Source organism: Myotis daubentonii, chromosome 12, assembly GCF_963259705.1.
Source record: "Myotis daubentonii chromosome 12, mMyoDau2.1, whole genome shotgun sequence".
NCBI lineage: Eukaryota > Metazoa > Chordata > Mammalia > Chiroptera > Vespertilionidae > Myotis > Myotis daubentonii.
Genome location: NC_081851.1, coordinates 59,971,593 through 59,996,279, shown reverse-complemented (window position 1 = coordinate 59,996,279; position 24,687 = coordinate 59,971,593). Strand labels below are relative to the sequence as shown.

The 24,687-nt window shown below is 40.5% G+C and overlaps 1 protein-coding gene across 18 annotated transcripts in view; it reads right to left on the bottom strand.

The window, feature by feature from the left end:
• SLC8A1 (solute carrier family 8 member A1) overlaps nucleotides 1-24,687 on the bottom strand; it is a 313,327-nt gene that overhangs the window by 53,096 nt on the left and 235,544 nt on the right. For 5 of the 18 annotated variants that reach the window (XM_059660003.1, XM_059660004.1, XM_059660001.1 and 2 more), the window contains exons 3-8: nucleotides 18,874-18,980; nucleotides 15,668-15,688; nucleotides 15,223-15,240; nucleotides 11,065-11,133; nucleotides 5,791-5,921; nucleotides 1,542-1,641 (exon numbers count right to left, since the gene is read on the bottom strand). In XM_059660003.1, coding sequence (XP_059515986.1) covers nucleotides 1,542-1,641; nucleotides 5,791-5,921; nucleotides 11,065-11,133; nucleotides 15,223-15,240; nucleotides 15,668-15,688; nucleotides 18,874-18,980 — 446 coding nt within the window. Of the gene's footprint in view, nucleotides 1-1,541; nucleotides 1,642-5,790; nucleotides 5,922-6,094; nucleotides 6,211-11,064; nucleotides 11,134-15,222; nucleotides 15,241-15,667; nucleotides 15,689-18,241; nucleotides 18,346-18,873; nucleotides 18,981-24,687 lie in introns of those variants that run through there. The other 13 variants (XM_059660005.1, XM_059660012.1, XM_059660009.1 and 10 more) reach the window with 8 other exon arrangements.

Below are 24,687 nucleotides of genomic sequence, written 5' to 3'. Positions count from 1 at the left end.
TGTCTTTGTCCTTTTGGTTTTTCTCTCTGTGAAGAGAGAGTACAGTTCATGCCTCAGATACTAATCGTAGATTTATAGAAAACATAAGCCATCATGAGGGAGTGCCATAGATGGCACCTGTGTGTCCCACCCAAATTTCTAAGCTGAAACCTCTTCCCAACATGATGGTATTTGGAGGTAAAGGTTTCCCTCACAAATGGGATTATGCCCTTGTAAGAGAGATTCAAGAGCTCCCTCACCCCTTTCCCCCTGTGCAGACATATAGAGAAGATAGTGATTTATGAACTAGAAAGAGGGTTCTCACCAGGCACCAGCACTGCCAGTACCTTGATCTTGGGTTTCCCAGCCTCTAAAACTGTGAGAAATAAATGCCTGTTGTTTAAAAGCCACCCAGTCTATGGTATTTTGTTATCACAGCCCAAATGCCAAGGAGGTTCCCCTTCCACCTATCAGAGTTTACACGTAAATTCCAAATCTACTCTCCTAAGCAATTACTCACCATTTAATATTCGTAAGTCTCCATTGTATACTCAATCGCAAGAAACCACAGTGTGATGATAAACAGCACTAATCATAAACAGGCACAAAAATCTTTACCACCCCCTGTGCCCACAGCACTTGGGAGATCTGTCAAGTGGTTCTGTGGCAGCTTGGGAAGAGGGGGCTGTGTTAGAAGTCATAGCCCAACTGCTGGGGATGCGGTTTCCATATTTTACAGTTTGGGAATTACTATTTAGAAAACTCCAGCTTTGTTCATGAGCTGGAACAGTAGAAGCTGAGCCTGCAGGGATCTCTAAAGAGAAAAAATCCAGTGGAGCTGGAGCAGAAGAACTGGAAAAAAAAAGTCCCACTGAACTCCTGTTTTCAGTCTGTGAGAGGGACTGTGCTCTGTCTTTATACGAGCACACACAACAAGGCGTGACAACCCAGGAAAGGAACACTTCTTTCTATATTTAAGTCCCTCAGGGTCTCTGGCTCCTTGAGTTTGCAAAAACAATTCATTTTGTAGGGTTTTCCTAAATAAAACTCTGCACTTCGCTTATACAGGAAGAAAGAGAATGTGATTCTATTTGCACGTCTAGTGCCGGTGCAGACACTTACTGGAGAGGCGTGGTTGGAGGACTGTAAAATGACGCAGACGGTGGTGGGGAAGTGAGGACATGTAAGCCTGGCCCGCCTAGGAGCTTGCTGTTTCCTTTGTGACCTTCAGTTGACCACTTCCGCTTTCAGGGATTTTTCCAGACAAAGCTTGGTGATTGGCTACCCGAGAGACCCAAAAGGCTCTACATGTATCAGGTCTATTTCCAGGGAGAAGGGAGCAACGTAGATGAAGAAGACTGTCACGTTTGAGGACATTTGCTTCACCTAGAAAGTCTAAACTAGTCCCCCAAATGTGCATGTATGCTACCAGTACATTCATTTCCCTTTCAATTTTCATCACGGAAGTTCTTCGGTACTTTGACATAGACCGGTGGTCACAGTAGAGAAAGAAAGCGCAGTTTGGTCGTTAGAATTTATAACATGCAGAGAGAGGCACTCACCGGCACTGACAGTGATCGCTTCAATGAACTGCTCTCTCCAGCTGTTCGTCCCGACCACCAGGGCGAGGTTTGTCTTCTTAATAAGCTTGTCCACGGTGCTCTAGAAAGGTTGAAAAGGATAAGATAATAACTGCTGGGTTAGTTAAGGCCTTGGAAAAGCTAAGACCTTGATGATTTTTGAAACCCCAAAGTTATATAAAGGGTAGCAGATGTTAGGCTCAGAACAACAGCATTGACATCAAACACTGTTATGATTATGCAAACAGGCATAGTCCTGACTTGGAAACATGCTGAAAGGGAAACTTGTTCTTCATAGCGAATACAAGCCTCCTTCACCGCCTAAGTGGCCAATGAGGAATGGTCTCGACGCTCAGAAGAGCAGATGTTGCAAAAGCCCACCCCTCTCCCCCTAAATGCTTTATGAACTTGTTTCTCAACTGGCTTTATCTATAGTGTGCTGTCTGCAGCTGAATTCACATATGTCCTGCTCAGCAGTTACATATCTGTGAATACCGGAATTGGCAGGTGGATTATAAGCCTAGAAACTGTTCTTGTGCTTTTGTTTATCAATACATTGCAGCCAGACAGCAGAACCTCCAAATTGCTGCTGTAGGATCATCCATAAATGGATTTTTCTCTGGCTCCTGATTTTGTCAGCCTGGTGGCTGTCAGAGAACTCACTCTCATTCTTCTCCTATTGCAAACATGTCGAGAAGAGGTCAATGCATAGAGTTTAGGGCACATCGCTATTTACCTTGAATCCTCCCTGCTTTACTAACACTGAACCTCTTATTTTTCTTTCCACCTTTTTGAAGCACTTGGTTTTTACAATTAGCACTTTGTAGTTAATTGTCACTTAATGTAACAAGAGGAAGCAGCCAAGCATTTGCAAAAATACGAAGTAAGCAGATGCACCCAAAGCACTACCACATCACAGCCACTACAGGGAGCAGGGTCATGTCCAGGACACGAGGCTGCTCTTCCAGAGGGACCACCACCTCGACTAGACTACCCCCACACCCTTACTGCCAGAGCATCCTCAAATTCCCACTAATTGCAAAGAGGCTGAAACATGTATTATTTGTCTCTGCACACATTTAATGAAGTGTACCTGAATTGACTACGGTTTGAAAGAGAGAGCACGTTATCAGCTAAATGGGGGTAAAAAAAAAAAAGCGATCTGAGGGGCCTGTCTAGAGACCAAAGCTAAATCAGAATGTCAAGTGTGTTAGTTCAACAAGAGTCTTTTGAACTGACTTGAAATACTGCGATAACATGAGAGGGCCCATCTCCAACTGGCCCACTCTGGGTTGCCAACACTATTCTTGGCTAGCTTGCTTGTCCTTAAGGTGGTGACCTTTCGGCCTCAGGCCTTGCGTCCAGAACTGCTAGTGCTCCAGAGAGTAGCTATAGCCATCACTGCTCTTGGCCACCACAACTTAAGTGTGTGGCAAGCATCTGGCTTTTCTCTCTCAACTCAGCCGCATCTCATCAAGCACTCTGAGTGTCTTGGTTGATGCCAATTCAGACTTCTGTGTAGAATGAAACAAGGAATGACCTTGATTTTTCCTAAATGCAATGGAAACTTGGGGGCAGATCTCGCCAGAGAATTTCATGTTTATCACCTGGAGATAAACAGTTGAACAGATAAACTGGTCTAACAGTTGAATGCAGACTTGCCTCAAGAAATATCTCTAAAGAACTAAGTTTTAGGATAAACTTAAAATTTATAAATATGTAATACTCCGGATAGATTATAGACTTTTAGTTCATGTTAACCCTGGGGGACTATGGGATAGCTTGGGTTCTTCCTAGGACTTAATTTGGATATGTGTCCTCCTTTGACCCATGGGAGGAGACTGAAGGAATAAGATGAATCTGAAGCTCAGACACCTGAACTTGGGGTAGTGCCATCGATGCTTACCTGGAGATTTCCTATATGTCAGTGACGAACCCTTCACTGCCGTGCAATAGACTGCTATAACCTCACCTTCAGCAATGGGTCTTAGGAAAGTCAAGCCCTCAGTCACAAGTAAAGAAGAACCCAGTGGGACATTGTAAGGTATCACCCGGATGGGGGACTTTAAGCAGTTCTGAGACATTTAAACAAGTTCTTTAAAATAGCCATGGTCTAGAAAAATAAATTTCTTAAGGGGATAATAACAAAATTGATATTTGAGGGCACTTGAGAAAAATGCCCCCAAGTTACCCTTTACTGATAACAGTAACTGTACTGATGAACTCTGAGGAGACAGGAGGAAGGAAATAGTCTATGGAAACTATTCTAGGAAGATAAGTGCCCCAAACAACTAGATTTATGTAAACAGATTTGGAGGACTCTTAAATGCTCAGATCAATAGGGTGGTTACCAGGGAGAGCTTTGGACTCAAGAAAGCATTGCTCTCTGAAAGACTGCCCTACCATACCCAACCCAACGTAACACTTCCTACAGGAAGGCACTGTGATTGCTCTTCCTTGTCCTGGTACATGGAAGGGGAAGGTTGGGGGTTGTGTGGTATAAGGGAGCGAACACACAGTTCCCCATCAGTGGCCGGGGAGGGGTGGGAGACAAGAAATGCCAAGCCAGAGAGTCTCTGCTGCAGCAAGTGGCACCAGACACTCTGATTCCACATAAAAGAAGGTGCATGAGGAAGAGTGAGGTTGGACACATCTGGACAGTCTGGTCCATGGAATTAGATGGTCTGAAATATCTGTACTCTGGACTTACAGGGAGCTTGTGTGCACCAGTCATGTTCCAGACCAAACAACAGGTGAGCTCTGATAGTCCAGGTCTGCCTAGAAAGCACTGATCTTGGAATTGACCCCTACTTGCTCTTTCTAGGGGAAGGAGTAAAAGCAAAGTTAAGAGATTTTTCATTTACTTGAAGGGGAAAGTTTAAATGCATTTTTATCTTTTACAAATTCCACTTTAATTGCAAAAGCATTTTTACTCTCCACCTGTCTTCTCTAAGCCACCTCAATTTGTGAACTAAATAACAACAACAACAAACAACAACAAAAATTAATGGGCCCTGCTAAAGGAAAAGAGGCCACAACGACAAAGAATCCAGATAAAACACTGAGGCTTCTATGTTGGTGGCCTGATTCTCCCCTCATTCTGATTTCCCAACAGGAGCAGAGTCTGCTTTTGAAAAACAAGTGGAGCCCGGCTGGCATGGCTCAGTGGTTGACAGTCGACCTAAGAACAAGGAGGTCATGGTTTGATTCCCAGGCAGGGCACATGCCCAGGTTGCAGGCTTGATCCCCAGTAGAGGGCATGCAGGAGGCAGCTGATCAATGTTTCCCTCTTATCATTGATGTCTCGCTCTCTCTCTCTGTTGCTCTTTGAAATCAATAAAAAAAAAAAGAAAGAAAGAAAAACAAGTGGAGAAAATACTGCTGTGCTCTGGATTTGCAGTTCTGGAAAGCCAGAGAAAGGCTGCTCCTTTTCATGCTCTCCTCATCCCCCCACAGAACTAAGTGTGGCTCTGCTAGAGTCTTCTCAGATGTTAGGGTGATGTGAGTGAGCCGGGATGGGAGGTGGACTAAGGACAGAGGGAGTAGCTAAGAATGGATAGGAACTTGCGCCTCAAAGTCCTAAGCTCACCCTAAGGCCTATTTGTTTAACTTCTGCAAAATAATTGCTATCATCTAGAGCCGTGGTCGGCAAATTGCGGCTCGAGAGCCACATGCGGCTCTTTGGCCACTTGAGTGTGGCTCTTCCTAAGCCTTAGGAGTACCCTAGTTAAGTTAATAGCAATGTACCAACCTATATAGTTTTAAGTTTAAAAAATTTGGCTCTCAAAAGAAATTTCAATCGTTGAACTGTTGATATTTGGCTCTGTTGACTAATGAACAAAAGCCACCTAGATTTCGGTGTGATTGCTTTTCTTCTAGTAGATTTATTAGATTTTTCAAATAGACCTTGGTTTCCTCCACACATAACACTCTCCTGGAATCCACCTTTGCTTCTTTCCTTGCTACTTTCGCAGACGAAGCCCTCCCTTTGGGCCACCTCTGACCCTTTGACAGATGCCACCCACGGAGCCCTGGTTCTGATGCTGTTTGGTTCCTGGGAACTCTTGATTCCCTACTAACTGTCTAATTCCACTTCTACTGTGAAGGTCTCTCAGTTAGTGAGCAAGTTCCTGAAATTAAATCTGCCTCTCTTTCCAGGTGGATCTGACATATGAAGCTTTGATCCCAGGATGGCCCTAGCCTCCTGGGTGGGCGGTGTGGGTGAGCATACCTTGAATTCATAGGATTCCTCGATGATCACTTCCAGTTTGGTGTGTTCTCCCAGGATGGGGCGCCCCATTTCTGCAATGCGCCTCTCCTCTTCCTCTTTGCTGGTCAGCGGCTGCTTGTCGTCACATTCCTCTGTGAAAGGCAAGGGCAAGAGAGTGTGAGCAATGTGCTCAATTTTATTTGGAATTCCCTGGATTAGGAAACAGAGAAGGAAGGAAGCCCTAATGACCTACTAAAATTCCCTGGTGAGACCATATGTCTGGAGGGGAGTATTAGACAGATGCTAAGTATGTCAGGCAGCCTACCATTATGACAGCAAGAGATTATAAAGTCCCGCAACCTAAGCACACGTGGAAGTGCAGACCAGGAAAAACAACTATGGGGACACATCACAGACAAACTCTGCCTGCACGTCGTCTACGTTGTGGGAATCGCTCTGCTGTCCCCTGTGACACTGGCTCATCTGGCTGTTTATGCACATTCCTTTATCACATGACCAAAAGGAAACATAATTACTAGTAAAAGAGTGAGAGTGACTCAGGGGTAAAGGAATCTGGCCTCTTTCTCTCCACTTTCTAGAAGCAACAGAAATGCCCCACGGCCAGAGATGATGGAAGGGAAATTCTGACCTTAGCCTCTCATTTGCCAAGAACCCCTGTTGCAAATTAAGAAGCAAAACATCCATCCCATGTTTCAGTAAGATGCCTGCTTCAGGGCTTCCTCTCTTTGGTGCAAAGCTGAAATGTGCTAGGAAGACCTTGACCATGTTAATCTTAAAGTAAACAGGGAGGGTGAAGGTGAGGCCTCTGGGGAGTTAAAACTACTCACCACGTCAGCATGATTATTTCCAGAACCACCATGTAGTTTACACCCCAGGGAGGCTAGCGGGTGCTGAGAAAATGTTACTGGACTGGAGAGTCCATTAATGAGGGGAAGCTCACAGTTGGCTCCTCTCTGCTTGAAGGTCATTAGGATAAATCCCAGACCGAAAAGGCCATGCCCATGTGAAGGTCAAACACTCTTCCTATACTCACCAGCCCCTTTATCCTCGAGGCCCAGGATGCTGCAGCAAGGCAGGCCACTTCCCCTCACAGTCTAGTTGAATAACCCTCATCTCCAAGGAAGCAGTATCAGTGGTATAGAAAGACTTCAGCCCTGATGCGCTCGTTTTTAGAACTATCCAGGCACACTGCCTGTGGTAGGAGTCTGTTGACTGAGGGACTTCTAACCCAGGCTCCCTGCCTTTTGCATTTAGGCATCAGCTTCTGCAGAAGTCCACACCTTCCATTCCCTCCAAAGATACATGGCTTCCCTCTGCTGAGGGAGCCTCCTGTGATGGTTCTATGTGATGCTCTAGCAAATGTTGCAACAACTGGTTCCTAGGCCAGTCGTTCACTGCGAGGGCACAGAGCAGATGGGCTAGAGGCACCGTTAGCATTTTATATACACCACCGGTAAAAACCAACGGAAGCCCAAAGCAGAGTGTGGCATATCAATGAATTCTTTAGTATGCATTCAGTAGAGTCTTCCTAAAAGGCTATTTCAGAATCTGCTTTCCTATCCCCAGTGATTACACGGCCCTGAAGATATGGGATAAAGACTAAAAAGAAGTGATTTGGGATGGGCCAGAAACTGCTGCTGAATGTTAGCAAAGGAGAGGCGCAGGGGGATTAATTTTAACTGTAACAGTGGTCATCTTTTTAAAAGTAGGCTTGGGAAGTTATGACCCAAGGGAAAGACAAAGGGTTCTGATTGGCATCCCTAAGATTTGTCCTTGAAATTATGTGTGTGTAGTCGAGGGGGTGGGCTGAAGTATGTGATGTCCAATTTACTCAGTGTACACATCAATCATGTTTTGATTTTTACTGCATCTGATCCTTGAACACAGGATAATGTGGTTGGTAGTTTTCATAACAGCAGGTTATATTAATATCTTTGTTCAAAACCTTGGCTGAACATGCATGCCTTGAAGACATACATCAAGTTAGAATTATTTTTTTCAGAAGAACTACTAGAACTTGGATTTTTATTTGAATTGCAAAGCTATTGGGGAATAGTATTTATTATTCTGCTCCCTTTTCTGCAGTTCACTTATAAATGGTAAGTTGCTTTTAATGGTATTCAAGGTGATTTTAATGGGATTCAAGTAACAGAGAAATTACAAAAGAAGAGTGATTTGAAGGCATTGTTTGATGCTGCATTTCACAAAACGAAATGATTTGGAGTGTGGTATTGAATAAATGGACATGGTAGGAAATGAAATTGAATCACACAGTGAGTGAAAAGGTTATTCCCTTTTTAATCAACTTTCAGTCCTTCTGATCAAGAAGAAATGCTTAGTTTGATGCTGCTGGTCTGTAACTAGTTTCTGACATTTGGGTTTCTACCATTGAAGAAAGAGAAAACAGTCCTCAGGCAAAGAGCATTTGACTGTATTTAGTTAGAGTTTAATAACTTTTTTATCATTCTTAACTTCTCTTTACCTTATTTTCTACTAATGAAAAATGATGCTAGCTTTCCATTTGTGTTAGTGACAATTTTATTTTAAAAACAAATCTAGTGAAGCACAAACATGAGGCAATTTCAGAATATTACATTAAGTAAATGAAAGTATAGTTGGTATGTTATAAAGGCAAATATTATAAAGGAGGTAAGAGAATAAACAAAATTTAGGAAATACTCTCTGAATAGATTCATACCAACCTATAGGAAACCAAAGAAGCTTGTTTCTGTTACTTCCTACTCTTGCTCCAAACCTGACTTGAATTTAATGCCACACTTTTAAGCTATTGTCTACCCATCTGGAAAAGCTTCCCCATTTCCACCCAGCTAAACCTGACTTAATTTTTCAAAACTCCGCCTCTTCTTGCATGAAATATCCCGATTGACCTACTTAGGAATGACCATTCCAATTTTATACTAATTCCATTATATTTGTTGTGTACACTGAGCACAAATCTTGCTAATATTTAAAAATTTTTTTTGGTTATCTTTATATATATAAATACCCAGCATGTAAACTTAGCGAGATAGAATGTCTCCTTGCTCTTCAAACTGTGATTACAACCGCCATTACAATGTATAAAATGTAGTAGTTACTCAATAAATATTTGCTGTGAGACTCTCCAACTCACTGTCAGATAAGGCCTCTTATTTGTTTTTTGTATGTAAAGGTGATTTGTTCGTTTAACAAATGTTATTGGGCTCCTACAATATGTGAGCACACTGAAGCCTCCTTCCCCATTTCCCAGGAACCTGTGGTCTAGTGGGAATCGAGGCATGTGGGTGGGGCAACTTCTAGTAGTGCAAGGTAAGGGCTGAGGGAGCAGGTGGAGAAGCAGCTCACTCTGCCTGAGGGCGTCGGGGAAGGCTTCAGGATAGGGGAGGTATTTGAAATTGGCCTTGAAACAAGTATAAAAGCTTGCCAGGTGAAGGTGGTGGTAGGGGAAGGAGGGGCATTCCAGGCAGAGAGAAGTCAAAGCACAAAGGCTCAGTGTCATGGAAAGGTCGGGGCTAATTTCATTGACTCAATGTCATGAACGTGTAAGATCTCACTCCACTTATATGTAACTGAGAAAGGGCAGCTGGGTAAATCCTATTACTGCTCTATAATGATACTGATAAATTAGCATTTATGGTGCAAATTTTTGACACTGGCAAAGAAGATAGCCAAGTCTATTTTTTAAAAAGTGTCCTCTTTTAAATACATTTTATTGAAAAGAGAAATTAACAGCATTTTAAAATTATCTATTATGTTTGTTTCCTTTTCACTTTGAGTGTTGGATCAAATGCAATCCATTTTACTATGGTCAAATCAGTTTCATTTCCTTACTTATGCAGAGTGAGAAAATTAATTTTCTCTCTCTCTGTCTCTCCATATATATATATATACATATATATATATATATATATATATATATATATATGCACGTGTACTTTTCAAACTCATCATATTTATTGACAAGCTAATAATAAATCACATATCATATAACATCATGATCTTAACCAACCAACAAAACTTAAAGATCAAATGTATAATTAATAACCACGGTTGAAATCAGTATTGATAGGACATAAAACAATCCTGTGATAAAATCATCAGTAGGGGAACCTCCCTTCTCATGAGTAATTGATTCTATAGCTAGTAAATAACAGAAGCTAGTAGGTACCTGGGATCTGGACAGAGCAGAGGGATGCACAAGCTGCTGCTGATGCTTTCAGGCTCAGGCTGCATTTTGACGCAGCGTCACTGTGAGCAGTGAAGGGTTGAGAGGGAACCCTATTAGAAAACAATACAACCCACAGATCTGTGCCTGAGGAGCTACTGTTGATTTTTCTTAATGTATTTGCCATTTTTAATCTTAACAAACAACCTCGAATTTGGAAAGGGATACAAAGCCAATGGTGGGATAACTGGCTCCAGGCTATTTTAATCTTTGACTCAGATCTATGCTGAAAGTCTGAGAGCAGAGACCTCTTGACAGTGGTCAGCACTGGCCTCTCTGTTAAGAGCCTGAGGAGACTTGTACTTTTGTTCCATGAGGAATATTCTGGAACAACTCTGCAGTCAGGGCTGGGTATCATGATCGTTGAGTAGGGGTGTGGGAGGTGGGAATGAAGAAGGCGTTACTGGGGCAGAAAGATGTGTAGTTTCTACTGCCATAGCCAGTGAGGGGCTGTGGTGATACCAAAGAGTGAATATCTGTGTCCTCATCCGGAGATGCAGGTCAAGGAGATGGTTTGTGGGCCCTGAACCTAGGGAGATCTGGGATAGTCGCGGGATCCTCCAGTCACCCTGCCAATGTTCCCCTCTGGAGAAACCCCACAGATGGACTATCATCTGTGCACATATGACTCACATCATGTTGGCTGAAGGCAGGAAAGGCAGGCTCTGGGAAGAAACACAGCTTGCCTTCAAAGAGACTTCAGTAGACTTGGAATGAAAGACCCATGCTTGAGTAGCAAGCTTTGCAAGCAACATGGGATATATTGAAACTTGAGAGGGAGAGGCCATTGGGATCAATCCCCTCTGATGGTCCATGCTAATCCCTCTACCATGCACACCTCCTGTCCTGTGCCAATGGAGTCGTGTGTTGTTGCTGCTGATCTGCCATCAACCCCAGCTACAGAGAGCCACTGCATTATTTAGCAATGTTTTAGAGGGGACAGGGGCTAAACTGGGTCACGTTAATGTCTAAAGACCTGAAGAACATTTGAAGACAGTTCACTTCAAATTCATCACACTGGTTTTCTAGGATCATGATGAAACGAGTACCTGTAATGGTGATTACAGTAGAGGGAATCGGATGTTCTCTAGCATGAACTTTCCTGAAGACAGGTTGGCCTAGCAAAAGGACAGGCAGAAAGTCAGCAGGATGCATTGCACAGGTTTGCTAGTAGAGCTCTGTAGAATTAGTAAGCTAAACATCACACTGAGATGCACACATCACAAGCAATGTTAGAGGACTGAGTGCTCATAGGTTGCGCCTATGTAGGTTGCAGAAGTGAGAGCTGAATAGGTTAAGTGTTCTACAAGCCAAATCAGATCATGTGAATGAAGCACACATGCCACAGTAGGGGGCGCAGCCAGATTCCTGCAGGTTTCTGAAATGGAGTATTCACACCTTCTAAGTTTCTGCTTCCAGAGGCATCATGAAACAATGGAAAACACTTGGTGCGATGAAAGGCAGCCTGGTTTTCTTATTGGTGCCAACAACATAGCCCAGAGTAGGCCATTTTCCCAGTTTTTTCACATGTGGAACAAGGATAATAGTTATCTGCGATGTCTACATCACAAGTTTGTTTGAGGGTCAAATAACAACATCTGGGAACATGTTATATATTTCCTGGGGATTATGAATGGGAGAATGTTGTCATTGCAGGGTATACCATGGTCATTGCGAACTGTTTGGATTACCTAGGGCTAGGCCTAGGGTTTTCATCAAACTCCCGGTTCAGTTGACCACCACATCTACCTGCTATTGGCTTCTAGTAAGAGCTACCCAGACCTGACCTGGGAATCATGAGATTGAGGACTTGGTTTCAACTCTGTTATATGCTTGCTGTCTAAACTTGAACAAGGCACTTATCTTCTATGGGACTTGTTTTGTTCAATTTTAAAATAAAACTGAGCTTGAAGGGGGTTTGTTATTCTAACCTATGTGCTGGAGTGATTAAAGCTTTTAACTGTCAGAATTTTCATAGTTTGGCTTCCTTCCATGTGCCTAACTTAGTCTATTACATGATGAGCATAATGTGATTGGAAGACTAGTTTTTAAAAGAGGTATATTGACTGTTATATACTTTGAATTAATTAAGGAACTCCACTGCTGCCTGAGGAATCAGACATGACTCTCTCCTCTCCAAACTGAGCCAGAATACTCAATTTTATTAAAAATATATTCAAATTATGTGCACCCTCTATTGGGGTCCCCCCTGGTTTTTCATATGACTAGCATTCATGCTGATGGCATTTATGAAACAGCTGGGCTTTGAATTGAAAAGGGATGATGATGCAGGAAGGAATGAAGTGGTTAGGAGAAAGGAAATAAAACTGCTGGGATCGGAACACTCATTACATGGCCTTGGACTTAAGTCAGAGGGCCAGGCCCTGAGTCCTGAATGGGTGATGTGGGGTAGATTGATCAATCTCTTTGTATCCTCATTTCCTCTCCTATAAGTGAGAACAATAATATCTTCCTCTATAGGTTGAGGATTAAATGATATAATAAACAAGAATTACTTTGCAAACTCTAATGAGCTATAATGAATAGGGTTTTATCATGTAAGGTGTCTGAGGGTCAAGGGGGAATGAGCTCATAGGTCCAAACAAGAGCCTTTCAATGAGGCAAGCTCTGGGAGCAACAGGTAAAGATTTACAAATTCCAAAAGTACCTCCAGAACTTAACGGCCACCACTAACTAATGATATCTCTGAAATATAGGTGCTGGGCTGTGCACCAAACAGTTTTTAAATTTCCATATATCCTGCTTCAAATTTAGATTTTCACACTCAGCTGCATAAGACACATAAATGCCGCAGGCAAAATCCAAAGGCTAGCCCTGGCCAGTGTGGCTCAGTTGATTGGGTGTAGTCCCAGTCAGAGCACATGCCCAGGTTGCAGGCTTGATCCCCAATTGGGGGTGTGCAGGAGGCAAATGATGTTTAGCTCTTACATCTATATTTCTCTCCCCTCTTTCTAAAAATCAATAAAAAAATCTTTTTAAAAATCCAAAGGCTAGATTAATTCCTCTCTACTACCCCTGTATCTCAAAGCCTTGGCTTCAAAGCCTCAAACACACTTCAAAGAAAAACTCCTTGGAACTTAAAGATGCTTTACACTGTGGAGACCAAAGTCTCAGAATGTTCCCCAGAAGCATCTGTAGAGTGGATCCCAGGCATTCCAGCCTAGCTCTGGAGGAGAAGGGTCATGTAAAGGGAGAGGCCAATGTAGAGATTCCCACAAAGTTCTGGAACTCTCTCTTGTTCTAACAGCATCAATTTCAAGTCTTGGGAAGAGGTGTGCCAACACAAAAACTGCTATGTCAGATGAAAGTTGCAGAAACAAGAAAGAACTTGAAGTACACGAAATGGCAGAAACCTTCAGAAGAAGTGATTCTGCTCTCTTGGATGCAAGATGTGTCCAAGGCAGCACATGTTGGACATAACTGCACAGACACTCCAGAGCTTTATAGGAATAGTTTCTGAGAAAAGAAACTGGGATCCAATTATCTAGATACTAAAAGAGAAGATGTTTCAAGTGATACAGAAGGAAGACCCTCAAAGCCAAATCCTGACATATTCAAAGTTAAAGGAAATAGATATCCAAACCCTCAATGCATTTTAATAAGGCATTCGTTCTACAGCCAGAGATTTTTAGTTCAGGTCTCATTAGCTGGCCACATAGGGCTGAAGGTGCTGCTTGGTACTATAGTATTTCTACAATGGTTGACTTAAAAAAAATTACTTCAAAGAAGCCATGAAGCTCAACTTGCCCAAATTCGACCTTCCTCAAATCTCACCAGGATAATTAACATTATTGGGTGACAGAAACAGAATATTTCCAAGAACACTTCAAGGAGTTAAAATGGTGGATGAGGAAAAGAAGACAAAAATTTAAAAAAGAAATGAAAATTCCTGAACTTAGATTTGAAAACAGCATGTATGGCCGTGCAGAACTGGGAGATTTCACCTGGGAGAACTTCAGATGAGTCAGATTTAACAAATCCTCTACCAGGACTTGTCCTGTTTAACATTTTTATCCTTTTCAATTTCTATGTCTCTGAGAGTCTATGAGTCACTTTGTCATTAAATATTTTGTCTGGAGAGAGGCAGAGGAGAGTAAGAGTCCATGTGAAATTGCTCATATTCAGAAAGTTCCACTTTGGACAGAATCATGTTGAAGCTACTGAATCATGAGTTTATACTTACAGTGGTTGAAGTTAACCCTGACTCTCACAACAGCATTTTCAACATTAGAATATTTGGCAATATATTCTTAAAAAATTTTTTTTTAGCTATCTGATTTCAGGAAAAAGAATTAGAATACTAACACCTACACAGTATATTAGACGTTTGATATTTATCTCCCTCTAAATCTGCGTAGACGATTTTGAAAGGATGAGGAAACATTAAGGATCAAAAGAGATGATGCTGTAAGGAAATACCTTTCTTCCAGATACAAGAAAATAGCTTTAGAGTTGTGCTAACCAACACGGTCCACACAGGCTGGGTACCAGTCTGAATTTAAGAGTTTTATACGTTTTGACTGGCATTTTCAGTTTTTGTAGAGCATTTTGTAATGCACTTTAAGTGGTAGAAATATTATTCATTAATTTACAAGTGTTAATAATGCTAAAAATTAAGTCCCCAAAGAAGGGTTTGTCCATATTGGTGTGCTGGGATGATGGGATGGGTCTTCTCCCAACTGAGTATTAGCTACTATTAGTACCTGAGCTTGGGCCATGGAGAAGTCTTAGATGTCAACCCCTATGTTTTCTTGTCTTAGTTACTCTGGTACATTTTGGAATATCTAGCTGGGGACACTGCACATCACCAGGGCTATGTGAACATTTGTAAACTGACCAGTGTCAAAATGTGAACAATTGTAGAATATTTTAAATTTGCGTGTAAATGAATACAACACACATGTTGTTAGTGTGTAAAACATTGAATGTTTAAAATCAGCAAGAACACACCATGTGCGACAGCTAAGTATTAATGTACAGGTTATATAAGATGAGGCTTTGGTTTGGTTTTTAAGGATATTTGAAGAAAATGAGGAACATTAAAAAATTATCTTACCATACAGGCATTTTCCTTCATTAAAAGAAAGTAAAAATGACAAATGATTTTTAAAAAATGTATACAATATATGGTGAAAACAGACAGTAAAAAGTAAAATTTGATGTCATTAGACTTTAAAAATTCATACCTGTTATTGTGAAGCCACCTAAAAAAGAAAAAAAAAATAAATGTTACAATTTATTTAAGTCACACTCTAAATAACAAATATCGGTGATATCAGACTGTTCAATGACCCATCCATGGGATATAAACTGGCCAAATTATATTTACAATTAAGAAAAATATGAAAACATTTGTTCATGACTTAATCACTAATCATTCTTTTAAGATTATAGGATTTAGTGCACACATTTAATTCTGTGCATGCATAAGAAATCACTGTTTTTTTTCTAAAGGTTAAACTAAAACTGGAATATAAATCTGACCTTAACAAAAATGAGGCCAATGGGCCTAAACAACAATCTTACTAGTAAATCAATACAAATAAAAGTCAGAAAGCTATTGTATCACCCGACAGAAATGGAAATTAACCTCGAAAAATGGAAAGGAAATGCAAGAAATGAAATGCTTACCAAGCTCATTCAATAACAGGGCTGTGAAGGAAACAGACAAAGACAAACACAGAATAAGAGACCCGATGAATAATGAAAGCAAGAGGAATATCAGCAGAAAGAAATCCAGGCAGATCTGATGACAGTGGTAGGGAGCCACTGATAAAAAATTAGTACATCCCAAAGAAATGTGGCATTGGGAATATTTCTACATAATCCCAACACGAATTTCTGCAAATGTGTGTGATTGACCAATATATATGTATATATATTTCATTCTATATATTATTGCTTGACATTTAGTCAAACATTTCTACTATCTATGCTTATACAAAGTGTATATATCTAGTTTACCAATGATAGTAGACACATTTTATGAAGTTAATCCTAAACTTTATTTGAGTGAGTCTTTTCCTGAAATATTGCCTGGGAGTTAGTTAATTCAACATATGAAAGTCTTAAATCATGCAGAATCTCAGGCATTAATACCTTTCATTCAATGAAAATCGATAAAACATCTTAGGAAATTTCATTTTGGCCACCCTTTTTGAAAGGACACTTTGGCTCAAGATAACGTTCTCTCTCTGTAGGTTCTATTTGCATGATATTTTGGCCATCAATGAATGCTTAGTTTTTTAAGTCCTCAAAACTCAAATCCCAGGAATTAGTGCTTATTTTTCTATCCTTACCTATGACTTCTGCACATTGTAATTGGACAAGCCAGAATGCTTCTGTGGACACCTAATTCCATGGAAAAACCACATGGCGTTGTGTGTGTGTGTGTGTGTGTGTGCATGTGTGTGTGAGTGTGTGTGTAGGGGGAGCATACATAATTTGTCTTTCAAGTTATGTGTTTTAAACCCAGACTATACTGAAGCACTTCATTTTGTTGAAAGCTATCTGGATGAAAGTATCAAATAAATGACTTCCGGAGTAGTAGATGGCGATGTTACAATTAGTTTTTCAGGCCCAGTTTTCCTTCTAATGGTAGTGGCATTAGAAGATACTTTCTAAAACAAGTCAGTAATTTTATTTATAGTAATAAGAATCTACTTGGCGGGTGAAAAACTAGATAGTGCTATTAAGGAATTTTAATTTGCTTTTACATGAGGGCATATTTTATTGAAATGACAATGGAAAAAACTTTATCTAAGATGCGCTCCCTTTAGGGAGGAATTCATTGAGAAGTAAGTGCTTCTTCCTGTATGTTAATGAGGCATTTTTTGATCCCATCTTTGTAAGAAATCAGCACAATTTTCTAAAGTGTCTTTTCCTTCCGCCTGCTGTCCATGGAACATATTAAATAGGCTGAATTAAAATGGCTCCCCAGTGGTTTCTTCCTCCCCTTATTCCAAAGGCTTCTGTTACCATTTTGAATGTGATTCAGTCAGGAACATAAACTTTTTTTTTTCTGAAGGACTCTGAGGACCACAAGTTCTTACAAATGTGGGATTAGTTCAATTAACCCAAATGTTGGGTCTATATAAAAATTAGTCCTACATATTTCATTTTTTACATGTAAAAGTGTAAACTTTTTCAAAGTGGTCTATCTAACCAATTGTTTCTATGCAATTAATATGCAGTATGCTAAATTTATACATATAATTCAATGAATAGGACTCCTTTTTAAATAGCCACTATTAGATGATAATTATAGGAAGTCCTCAATAATTCAGAAAAACATTTCTTTAAAGCTGATATAAAATTCTTGCCCTTTCTTATCAAATATAGGCCACATAAAATAGATATAAGGTCGAAGAGAACAAAGAAATTAATTGATTTCTTTATTCAAATATTTTCTACATGTATAAGTACAAATTAACCAAAAAAATTATTCTGAGGATATGGCTGCTTACTCTTTTCTCTTTACTATACATGTTAAAATTTGTCAATCCTATAAAGAAAGAAAGGTTTTGGAGCATAAGACTGGGTAGGCCTTAAGCAAGGGCTAAATTCTTACTGAAGGACCATTTCCTTCCTACTTAAAGAAAATTTATATGATTATGGTTTCATACATATGGTCCCTTTTAAATGTCATATTTGATCATATAAAAATAGCATGCCCAAAGAGCACTAGAATATTGATGCCACTACTCTTTAAGATATTTTATTAAATATTTTTTTGAAACCTGGTCCTCTGAAGAAACCGAGTTATTTAATTCTTTTGAAATTTCCCATTCGTTGCCATTAGACAGATTTACCACTGCTAACAGGTATTAAGTAGTCTTTATCACTAACATTTTAGGGGAGATTTAATAGTTGGAACCACATTTGAAAATGACCCCTGAACAGTGAAAAACTAAACACATGAATCATGCTTTTATAATTTATATAATCATTTCTGAGTGACAGAAATCTCTTCCAGCATTGATTAAATCTGGTTTTGGTCAAGGTTAGTTGGCATTTCCTGAAGAAAATGGGGGCAGAGCTTGGTGCACTTGTTAGGGAAGGAAAATGAAACTGCTAAAGCTTCAAAGGAAATGAAGTATAGTACTTGGAAGCCGAGGAAGAGGAGAAAGTTAAGTGTGAGAGTAGGGAGACACGGAGAGAGAAGAGTACAATTTCTCGCTGGTACGTCTTTGTATACTCTCACACCTTTCATTCCTCTTCTTATCCATATTGGTTCCTCAAGCACAAGGGAGAATTTGCACTCTTTCTCATATTCCTCACGGTCAAATAGTCTAATGGTAATGATCTTCCTGTGGGAACACAAGACAAAGGCAAAACAAATGGTTGGAGTCACACGCTCATGCTAGGTGTTCACCAGGCCGAATGTTAACGGTGATGTTATGGAGGGAGAAATGGCAACACATGGACCTCCTGAAGTATGTAAAAGGGCATCTTGGGTGCTCTCAGCTGGCTCCCATTGTTTTCTTTGCTAATTTGTCACGTTCACAAATTCTTCCTGCTCCAATGGGCAGTCAGGAGGTACCCTGAATTAGGAAGAGAAATCAGAAAGTTGGCTTCATTTTGGCATAGCAAGCGACTGCTTCAACTCTCCCAGAAATGGAAGCTTGATGGACTGCATTGAAAATTAATAGCTCAAACTTATAACAGGCAGAGTGGCCAAAACTGGCCAATGGAGCTCCAGGCAGGCCCGAGATCTATGCCCTGTTACATAGGGGGAGGGATATGTGTGTTGTAATCATGTTCTGAAGAGTACAGGCATCCAGGGTGGCACCGGCCAGCAGAAGCTGTTGGGCTCAGCCCTGGAGCAGCTCCCCCACCTTTCTTCTCACTCATCTCCACCAGGCGGGGCTCTCCAATCTCAAGGAAGAAGGTCTTGTTTTTCTCATACTCCTCATCATCAATTACCTTGACTGATATTGTTTTGCTGAAACAGAGAAGAATAGAAATTGACGAACAAGGGCAAGAGGAGAGAGAAGAGAAGGCACATAAAGAAGAGGAAAGCAGGTTAATGAGCTGCACTTCCAGTCAAACAGCAATTGAGAAACTTCTGAACTGTGAATTTTTCCTTAGAGAATGAGCATGGGATAGTTCTGAAAGATCAGAGAGGGTCACCCAAGGCGCAGCTCCCCTGGCGGGGGCCACAGAGTTATTTCAGGCAAAACAGAGCACTCACTACTAGCAAGTTTATCTTCATCATGAAAAGAAAAAGCAGAAGAACACGGACCACAATAGTAAGAAAAGAAAAATATATTTATTTAGTCAATGCCTTAACTGTAGAACCATCTGGGCTGTGCTATGGAAATCCCCCTTTAGAACAAATCAATCAATCACATCAAAATTTTAACAGAGCTTATCTCTGAGTGTTAGGCTTATGGCTTATATTTTTGTCTTCTTGGTACTTTACTGTATTTCCCAAACATAATATTATCAATATCAGATTTTATGGAAATAATAAATGTATAAAAGCACCGCAAAAGAAAAGATAAAGTCCTTTATTTTACCCCACCCAATGCCCTAGAATTAAACTCTACTCAGGTTAGTCAGATTCCCTACCAAGATGACAAGGGAAGTTGCTCATGCTTTGTCTTTCCAAAGAGGGAGCTGAAGCCTTTCCACAGCTGTCTTGAAAAGTGAGGGGTGAGGAATTATGATGTTACAGCTATTCCCATCCCTCCCAAAGCTGAGTTTCAACTTTCACAGAATACACCATTTACCCTACTTTCCAACCCACTGACATACCAAGGCATTTCGTTAAGAATTCTTCCTGTAACCCATCCTTTGCAGTGGTTCTCAACCTCCTGGCCCTTTAAATACAGTTCCTCATGTGGTGACCCGACCATAACATTATTTTCGTTGCGACTTCATAACCGTAGTGTTGCTACTGTTATGAATCGTAATGTAAATATCTGATATGCAGGATGGTCTTAGGCGACCCCTGTGAAAGGGTCGTTCGACCGCCAAAGGGGTCTCGACCCACAGGTTGAGAACCGCTGCTTTAGTGCTTCTGGCCTTGTGGTCTTCTGGTTGTGAGTAACTGACAGGCAGGTGGGGCAAATGCTAATATTATGCAAACTCAACTTCCCATAAGCCTTGATGACTCTGAAAATTAATGTTAGTTTTCATGTATTACACCTTACTCAGAGCTCCTATACACTTGTCTTTGAAAATATGTTGTGTGTTTGGTTTTTTATTATTTTTTTTCAGTAACACTGGCCAAAACATTTCTGACTAACGTTTTTAAAACAATGCATTTATACAGCCACACAGCCTTAATGGCATGGACATTATTTGGTTTGGGATAGACTGAGTAGCTGATGAGTGTGAGAGATATAGGGACCCACACAATTTGTATAATAAAATAAGCACTTACAATTTATCATTACAGCATCACTATTCACTAGGGTCATAATCCTTAAAAATTATTTCAGTATTTGATAACTGTGACACTGGAAAATCAAAGATGAAGCAAAAGAACACAGTTCCTCTGTGGCTGCCTGGCAAAGGTCCCTAAAACAGATGGGATTTGCATAATGGCATATCATTTCAAAATCATTAGTTACACAATCAATAGGGCCCCTGGCAGGAGGAACCATTACATTTTATATTGATTTTTTTTCTACTTGCACAGTAAAGCGATTAATTGAAGTGATTATTAAAGGACATGCCAATCAATTTAAAGAGGCAGGATGAAGCCAGTCCTTATGAATTAGTCCTCGAGGCAGGCAAACATCAAAAGGGATAGGTAATGTCCACCTTTGGCTTCAGAACAGAACTATTTCTTCCCTCAGCAAGGATAGCAAAGGTAAAATAAAGTCACATATATTTTACAGGGATGTCTTTTGCTCACTTTCCAAGACTAATGTACAAAAGAAACTGCCACCCCTTCTTCCGTCACAGGGGAAGTTAGCTGAGAGGGGCTGATTTAGTGAAGACTCCATTACACCGTCTTGGTAAAGAGCAGAAGCACGCCTCTGTTCCACCCCTTTGTTCCTCACAGTGCTGCAGTGGAGGAACAAATCTAAGCACCCGCGAGGTCTGCAGGGACCTATTAATGTGCCTGCATTGCCACACCAATCCCATCTGCACAGGGCTTTTGCACTGTCACAGGAACCCTCCCTGAGAACACAGATTCACCTTGTCTTTTCTTTTGTTCTGTGAACCAATAGGAAGTAGTCAGATAGTGTTTGCTATTTTTTTAAACTGAAAGGTTAATCTAAACAAGACTAGACCAGTGAGGAAGACAGCGCTTCAACCAAAGACAATTCTTGCATTCTTATCACACTGGTAAGGAACACATAGAATACTTTTTCCTAATTACTATGATAAAGGGAAGAAAAACTTCTGACTTGATTTTTTTTTTTAAATATATCTCTGAAGGTGAACAGTGTGTAGTATAAAAAATTATGTTTTCTGGAAACTAGCAAGTCAGTTACAATACAGTAAGTACTTTCTTGTTGTGGCCAGAATTTTAATGGAAATATTTTTTGGTTCCATTTCTGGGGTAGAAAAGAATTTGGTTAAGAAAGATCAAGTTATTTAGTGGAAACATACAGGTCATTTTCTAATTTTTATTTTTGCAGTGCCTTTCCTTTGATGATAGTAAACCAATATCTACACTCTACTTCTCAACCTCTCTTTTACCTGATGGGTCTCAAAAGACCTAAGCACCTTAAAACATTCTATCTAGGCTTTCTTCCATCGAGTGGTAACTCAGGCAGGTGGCGAGAGGGAAAGAGGTGGTTTTATTTGTGTTGACTAACAAAGAAAAATCTTTTCAAAATATGTTGTGGTCTCTCATTAAGCTAAAGTTGCAGCAATCTTTTAATTTTTTTTTCCAGTTTCAGCTTCAATTTGTCCTTCGGTGGTTTCTTTTCCCCAAGATTGACCTTAATGTTGGCAGAAGTGAGAAAAAGACGAGTTGGAGGATTAAGCAGAAGAGAATCTTTCTAAACCCTCATGCAAAACATTTTAGTGAAAATTCACATATTTAGAGACTGCAATGGCTCTTTTAAATTTTATTTTATTTTTAAGATTCAGCCTCTCTTTAGGCATACTCAGAGGTCCATGGACTGATGGGCGCTTTGCATTTCTGATTTCATCCGTCTTTCTAACACCCCTAGAAATACCTTCTACTACTTGAAATTGATGGAGGAAACAGTGGCTCAGAAATTAAGTGATTTCCAAGATTACAAAGTGAGACGCCTGTGGCTGGCTCCAGAGACCAATAGCTTTCCATTATGTGGCCCACAGGTCACCTACTCATTCAGCTGTGCAGTGTTTTTATGGCCATTTTAAAGGAACTGGATCATTATTTTAAATTAATATGGAGGTTTATCGTTCTACCGTTATGTTAACAAAGACTGCCTGAATGGACCACGATAGATTTTCAATTCTATTTTTAAACGGAGGATAGCACACGCTAGATTCCATGATGGCAGTCTTAAAGAGTTAAATCCTTGAAGAGATAAAGGTCCTGTTAGGCTCACCAACTCTGAGGCTTTGAGCAGGTGGCTTGTTAGAATTCCAGAATCTCAGGGCCCACCCCACAGCCACCAAATCAGCTCTGCATTTTAACCAGATTCCGGGATGATGCCTGTGCCTGTTAAACCAGATCCCGGGATGATGCCTGTGCCTGTTAAAGTCTGAGAAGTGCTTCCCTGGAGAGGGCAGTGGGTTCTTACGTGAGAAAATGAATTAAGAGGCTGGTAATAGTTGGGCTTAGGTTTTGGAACCATTTGCATATTAGAATCACGAGTGGCACTTTGAAATCTGTAAATGCCAGATCAGTGAAATCAAACTTTTTGGTTGTGGGGCCCCAACATGAATATAGTTTTTAAAAGTTTTCCAGGTGATTGTAATATGAAGCCAGGAGACTGGCTAATGGAGAGCCAGGATATATGGCCTGATGTTTAAAAGAATGTATTAAATAAAGAATAGGTAGAGTGTGAGGATGTCAAAACTAAATTAGCAATCTAGGCTGAAACATAGGAGAAATACTGGTTTGTCCTTCACTGATGCTCTTCTCAGGATTATATAGAACACTTAAAGATTTTGTTTCTTCTCTTAGGAAATACTGGTCTCTGCAGACAACAGGTGAGAAAACTACCTATGGCATTCAGGCAACAGACTTCACATTCATACAGAGGGATTTCCTTCATAACAGAGTGATAGGAACTCTGGTGAGAGGATTTCACACAAGTGAGGTTCTATTTGGAGACTGAAAACACTAAGGGTTTCAATGGCCACAGAAGACAGCAATGCCATATACCTTCCCCCTCTCAGAGAGCCTCTGAGCCATGTCAGTGAAAGGCCATGTCCAGGGAAGTGGAAACTTTTCCCACCGCACTCAGACTCAAGAGAGAAGTGACTCAGGGCTGACCGCATACAAAGGAAGAAGATCTGGTAACTTCTCTGACCACAGAATGATGTCATCAGGTAAGGCAAGTTTCAAACTTAATCCCCAGTACACCTGATGTTAAAAGCTTCAAGGTAAACTCCTATGACTCAAAAAGACAAATAAATCAACTAAAACACTGGCAAAGAATCTGAACAGATGCTTTTCCAAGGAAGATAAACATATGGCTAACAAGGACATGGAAAGATGCTTAACATCATTAGTCATCAGGGAAATGCAAGTCAAATCCACAATGAGATATCAATCTGTACCCATTAGGGTAGCCAGAGTCAAAAAGGCAGATAGTAGCAAGTGATGTAGAGAATGTGGAAGAATTGCTGGTGGGAATGTAAAATGGTACAATAGCTTTGGGAAAGTCTAGCAGTTTCTCAAGAGTTGAAAAATAGAGTTACCATATAACCCAGCAATTCCACTTCCAGGTATATACCGAAGAGATTTAAAAACATATGTTCACACAAACTCTCGTACATGAATGTTCATAGCAGCATTATTCAAAACAGCCAAAAGGGGGAAACAACCTAAATGTCCATCAACTGATAACAGATAAACAAAATGTGATATGTCCATATGATAGAATATTATTCAGCAATAAAGAGGAATGAGATTCTGATACATGCTACTGAAGGACAGTATAATACGCTACCCCAGACTATGCCATCTCAGTATATTTATTTTGAGCTATAGGCACTTGAAAAACAGCTGATGCAAGAAAAGGCTTTCTCTGAACTTCCCCTTATCTGCCTAAAGACAGAACCTCCAAAAGGAACTCCACTGTTATAAAATCCCCTCTCAGGAGTTCCATCAGCCAGGGAAGATTAACTCTTATCACAGGAGAGGAGACTAGAAGTCCATACCAGATCCAGGCAAACTTTGTCACAAACTGTCATATGTCTCATCTATTCTTCTAGGGCAGTGGTAGGCAAACTCATTAGTCAACAGAGCCAAATATCAACAGCACAACGATTGAAATTTCTTTTGAGAGCCAAATTTTTTAAACTTAAACTATATAGGTAGATATATTGTTATTAACTTAGGGTACTCCTAAGGCTTAGGAAGAGCCATACTCAAGGGGCCAAAGAGCCGCATGTGGCTTGCGAGCCGCAGTTTGCCAACCATGGTTCTAGGGGCCTATTCATCTTTCCCCAAAACCATTTTCTCTTCCTTAAGAGGCCAGATACCCCATCCCTCTTTCCTGTTAAGATATTTAAGTCATTTC